The sequence below is a fragment of the Pantherophis guttatus genome, chromosome 1 (genome assembly GCF_059756535.1).
Source record: "Pantherophis guttatus breed Tessera chromosome 1, ASM5975653v1, whole genome shotgun sequence".
NCBI lineage: Eukaryota > Metazoa > Chordata > Lepidosauria > Squamata > Colubridae > Pantherophis > Pantherophis guttatus.
Window position 1 is genome coordinate 345730395 of NC_142063.1, and position 6000 is coordinate 345736394.

General features: G+C 46.6%; 1 protein-coding gene across 1 annotated transcript in view; it reads right to left on the bottom strand.

Annotated features, from left to right (window-relative positions):
* TRPV1 (transient receptor potential cation channel subfamily V member 1) overlaps positions 1-2978 on the bottom strand; it is a 41264-nt gene extending 38286 nt beyond the window's left edge. The window contains exons 1-2 of the mRNA XM_060688478.2: positions 2654-2978; positions 609-775 (exon numbers count right to left, since the gene is read on the bottom strand). Coding sequence (XP_060544461.1) covers positions 609-775; positions 2654-2946 — 460 coding nt within the window. The 5' untranslated portion in view covers positions 2947-2978. The remainder of the gene's footprint in view (positions 1-608; positions 776-2653) is intronic.
* Positions 2979-6000: the final 3022 nt, after the last annotated feature.

Sequence of the window (6000 nt, forward strand, 5' to 3'; positions counted from 1 at the left end):
ACCAACTGCTGTTTGTCTGGTAAGAAAATATCTGTAACTTCGGACTGATTTAAATGGCTAAAGACTTGGATTGACTAAAAGACTATGCAATTGTTTTTTCACTACAAAGTAAAAGCTTTGTTAAAGCTTTTGTATGTATTGTATTCATTGCTCTCAGTACCGTTTCTCTGTGCATTTACTCTGCTGGTTGGTAACACAACAATATCCTTAACAGTCTAGTTTGATGAAAAGAAGGACTAGGGGAGACATGATAGCAGTGTTCCAGTATCTCAGCGGTTGCCCCAAAGAAGAGGGAGTCAAGCTATTCTCCAAAGCACCTGAGGGCAGGACAAGAAGCAACGGATGGAAACTAATCTAGGAGAGAAGCAACTTAGAACTAAGGAGAAATTCCCAGACAGTTAGAACAATTAACCAGTGGAACAGCTTGCCACCAGAAGCTGTGAATTCTCCAATACTGGAGGGTTTTAAAGAAGAGATTGGACTACCAACTTGTCTGAAATGGTGTAGGGTCTCCTGCTTGGGTGGGGGTGGGGGTTGGACTAGATGACCTACAAGGTCCCTTCCAACTCTAATATTCCATTATTCTGATATGCGCACACCCCACTCACCTTTAAACTCCGCATCGGTCAGGTTTTTTAGCGATTCCAGCAGGTAGATCAACAAATCATCCAGCTGGCTGGGATCTCCTTGTGCGACGGCGTCAAAAAGACTCCTCCGATCGTATATCTTGAAAGCTTTCCCGGCGCAGACTCCGATGGATGCGGTGGACAGCAGCCTGCCGAAGGGACGAAGAGGGGGTGAGATTTGCTGAAGTGTTTTTTCTGGTGAGACCCAGGTCTATCAGGGCAACCTGGTCTACCCAATATAAAAGAAATAAAAAGAATTTAAAAAAAGGAAAATAATAAAATAATAACCAGAATGGAACAGAAGTTGCCTTCAGAAATTGTGGGAGTTTCATCACTGGAGGCTTTTATTTATTTTTTATTTATTTTTATTTTTATTTAGATTTATATGCCGCCCTTCTCCGGAGACTCAGGGCAGCTTACAATGCGTTAAGCAATAGCCTTCATCCTTTTGTATATTTATACAAAGTCAGCTTATTGCCCCCACAAACTGGGTCCTCAATTTACCTACCTTAGAAAGGATGGAAGGCTGAGTCAACCTTGAGCCTTGGCGAGATTCGAACCTGCAGTAATTGCAGGCAGCTGGTCTTAATAACCAGCTTAATAACAGGGTGCCTTAGACCACTGTACTACCAAGGCTCTTCAAGAAGAGACTGGGCTGCCCTCTGTCAGAAATGGTGTGGGGCAGGGGTCTGCAACCTTAAACACTCAAAGAGCCATTTGGACCCGTTTCCCACAGAAAAGAAAACACCGGGAGTCACAAACCCTCGGTGGGCGTGGCCAACTCGATGTCACTCACTTCTACCAGTCACATGACACCCCCCTAGCCACACCTACCCAGCCAGTCATTAGGGCAGAGAACCAGTTGTTAAAAAACACCGGGAACCACAAAATCCTTTTGACATATCCCTCTCTCCCTTCCTCCCTCCCTCCCTCTCTGTATCTCTCTATGTCTCTCTCTCTCTCTTCCTCTCTCTCTGTATCTCTCTGTCTCTGCCCTGGCTGCTTCTCCATCCCCTGTCGTCACCCTTACCTTCTCAGGCCAGGCGAGGAGTGACTGGGAGGGGAGGGCGAAGGGCGGGATCAGGCAGTGGTGGGATCACCTGACAGGGAGCCATAGCAGAGGGCCGAAAGAGCCGCATGTGGCTCCGGAGCCGCAGGTTGTTGACCCCTGGTGTAGGGTCTCCTGCTCGGGCAGGGGGTTGGACTAGATGACCTACAAGGTCCCTTCCAACTCTGTTAATCTGTCAAATATAGAGCCTGGTGGCGCAGCAGACTAATAGCCTGTTATTAACATTCAGCTGCCTGCAATTACTGCAAGTTCGAATCTCCCCAGGCGCAAGGTTGACTCAGCCTTCCATCCTTTCTAAGGTGGGTAAATTGAGGATCCAGTTTGTGGGGGCAATAAACTGACTTTGTATAAAACATACAAAAGAATGAAGGCTATTGCTTAACGCATTGTAAGCCGCCCTGAGTCTCTGGAGAAGGGCGGCATATAAATCAAATTTATATATATATGTAGGTCTTTGGTTATTCGGGTTTTCTCCCGCGTAAAATTGGAGGTTTCTTGGCAACGTTTCGACGAAGTCTCATTCGTAAAGGTACAATGTTTCTTTTTCTTTTTCGTAGGCTTTTATGTGCATATTCTTTCTAGCCAGGTTTTACCTACGTAAGCTAAGATGTTCTACAGCCCTGGTTCTCCTTTACAGGGAGGATACCTGAGAAGAGGGTGTGGCTCACTGATGATGCCTTATAAGGCAGAAATAGCTATCTGAGTCTCCCAAAGAGCAGCACAGAGTTGCTGTATGTCAGCAAGAAACAAAAAGCCCAGAAACTTGTGAATGGGATTTCACAGAACCAGGGTTGTAGAACATCTTAGCTTACATAGGTAAAGCCTGGCTAGAAAGAATATGCACATAAAAGCCTACGAAAAAGAAAAAGATATGTATGTATGTATGTATGTATGTATGTATGTATGTATGTATATGTATATGACCCCCTCCTGAGCGAAGTTTACAACAGCCACTTACTTGGGACAATGGTTCCCACACCGTCCTCTTTCCAACCTGAAGCTGAACTTGATGATGGGGTTGGAGTCCAGCTGCTCCATATGGTAGAAGGAATCCATGGGGGCCATGTCCTTGTCACCGTCGCCAATCCCGAACCGTGCCCGTCTGGCAAAGATGCCATGTTTGGTGCCCTTGTTGTTGCTGTTGGGAGTCCCCGCTGCAGAGTCTTCGCCATCCGCGTGATCGTCCGTGGTTTCGGATTCCTCCAGATCCGAGCTACCTAGCTTTTTCATCTTGCCCAGGATGCCCGTCATGGCTGCCTATACGGAGAAGGACCGATGCCACCTGGAAGCTGCAAAGGAAACGGTCAGTCCGTCTTCAGGGCTGCCACGTTTAGTGCTATGGGTGTCAGAGTGTGCACAGTGTGACTGCTAGTTTGAGACAACCCAGGAGCAAAATACAGTACACAGAGCAGGGGTGAAATGCTCCCGGTTCGGACCGGATCGCCCGATCCGGTAGCGATGGCGGCGGGTGGTTTGGAGAACTGGTAGCAAAAATTCCTGCCCCTCCCCCCATGCCCCGCTAAGCCACGCGATCATCAGAGGCTTTTTTTTTTACTTTTAAAAGCATTTTTTCTACAACCTCTTCAGCCGAAAAAATGCTTTTAAAAGTAAAAAAAAAAAAAAAAAGGTGGCCACGCCCACCCAGTCACATTACCACCACCACCACCAAGCCACGTGCACAGTAGTAGTACTGTAGTAACAAATTTTACATTTCACCACTGCGACGGAGCCCGTGCTGCCTGCTTTCGTTCACCAGCCACTAACCACGATCAAACCACGTTGCTCAACCTCTCTGGCTCCGGTGCAAGCTCTCACTGGGTTTCTCTTCTCTCTGGTCTCTAGTGACTAGCCTCTGGCCTTCTCTCTGGACTGGGCCCATAACCTGTCAGAGGATGCACAGTGTGGCTGCTAGTTTGAGACAACCCAGGAGCAAAATACAGTACACAGAAGTTTTGTCTTTCAAACAGTGGTTTATCTACAAGTTATAAACAGTATATATACCCTGTTTCCCCCAAAATAAGACATCCTCTGCAGTGGTGGGTTTCAATTTTTTTTTACTACCGGTACTGTGGGTGTGGCTTGGTGGGTGTGGCTTGGTGTAGCAGGGGAAGGATACTGTAAAATCTCCATTCCCACCCCACTCTAGGGGAAGGATACTGTAAAATCTCCATTCCCACCCCACTCTAGGGGAAGGATACTGTAAAATTTCCATTCCCACCCCACTCTAGGGGGAAGGATACTGTAAAATCTCCATTCCCACCCCACTCTAGGGGGAAGGATACTGTAAAATCTCCATTCCCACCCCACTCTAGGGGGAAGGATACTGTAAAATTTCCATTCCCACCCCACTCTAGGGGGAAGGATACTTGTAAAATCTCCATTCCCACCCCACTCTAGGGGGAAGGATACTGTAAAATCTCCATTCCCACCCCACTCTAGGGGAAGGATACTGTAAAATCTCCATTCCCACCCCACTCTAGGGGGAAGGATACTGTAAAATCTCCATTCCCACCCCACTCTAGGGGGAAGGATACTGTAAAATCTCCATTCCCACCACACTCCAGGGGGAAGGATACTGTAAAAAGACCCTCCTATTCTAGCAAGCCAGCCTGGCCTAATTTTCTCCCCTTTCTTTTAAATTTTTAAACTGAAATTTTAATTTGTTTTAAATTATGGGGATTTTTAATTGTCTTGGGCTAAATTATTTAATTTGGTTTTAAATCGTTTCTAACTTTTGTATTTATGTATTTTATTCTGTGCCTGTTCACCGCCCTGAGTCCTTCGGGAGTAGGGCGGTATATAAATTTAATAAAACATAAACATAAAACAAAATCTCCATTCCTTCCCCACTCCAGGGGAAGGTTACTGCAAAATCCCCATTTCCTCCCAATCAGCTGGGTCTTGGGAGGCAGAGAATAGATGGGGGCGGGGCCAATCAGAATTTTTACTACCGGTTCTCCGAACTACTCAAAATTTCCGCTACCGGTTCTCCAGAACCGGTGAGAACCTGCTGAGACCCACCTCTGATCCCCTGATAATAAGCCCAGTCGGGCTTTTGAGCGCATGGCAATAAGGCCAAGCACTTATTTCAAGGTTAAAATAAAATAAAATAAAATAAAATAAGACAGGGTCTTATTTTCGGGGAAACACGGTACATACACATACTAAGCAAAGCCAGGCAATCAATCAATCTTCACTTATAACACGGAGTACACATGGAGAGAAATACACGGAAAACTACACTGGAGATAGAACATGAGCGCGAGAGAGAGACGCCCTCTAATGGCCTCCCTTATATAGACAGCCTCTAACCCTGATGACTCATTCTCATTGCATCATCTTGGTTTACAGCAGTGTTTCTCAACACTGGTGGCTGGGGGATTCTGGGAGTTGAAGTCCACCCATCTTCAAGCTGCCAAGGTTGAGAAACACTGGTTTACAGCCTTACAGCAGCTGGTCAGCTATTAAATCAATCATTACCTTAACAGTGGGAAACTGGGAGGGGGGGGGATTGTATGGAGTTGGAGAGATATGTAGCCATAACAACATTCTTTTCTCTGAGAGTTAAGGACATCCTGCCCTGCACCTGAAGTGGTGTGACTGGGAGGCATCTCCAGTTGGGACGGTGCATGGATTGGACCATGTGATGGACATGTGGGTGCAGGAGGAAGGATCTTGGACTTTCTTTTGGGTGGGGAAAGCCTGGAAGCTTTCAGGACCCAGCTAGGCAACATCATTGGTGCTAGAAAAGAGTGGGGATTGTGGAGAATGAGGAAGGGGAGGAGGAGGAGGAGGAGGAGGAGGAGGAAGAAGAAGAAGAGGAGGAGAATGAGGAGAATGAGGAGAATGAGGAGGACTGTGGGGTCCTTAGTGATCTCTAACTGGTTGTTTTCTTGCAGACGTTTCATGACCCAACTGAGTAACATCATCAGAGTTAGTAGAGTGGGGTTTGTGGAGTGGAGAAGAAGGGGAAGAGGAGAAAAGCGGGAGGAGGAGGAGGATAACAACGACTATTGGGTCCTATTGGGTCTCGGACTGGTTGTTTTGCTGTAGACATTTCATGACTGAACTAGGTAATCGCATCAGTACAAGAAGAGAATTGGGGTTTGCGGAGAGGAGGAGGAGGAGGAGGTGAATTGTGGAGCTCCTTGGTGCTCTCTGAGCTCGGCTGTTTTCTTGCAGACCTTTCATTACCAAACTAGGTAACAAACATCAGTGTAAGTAAGGAGTGGGGTTTGCTCCAAATTTATATCGTAGTTCTGGTTTATATTCTAATGGGCAGCAATTAGAACCCCTCCCTTCAAC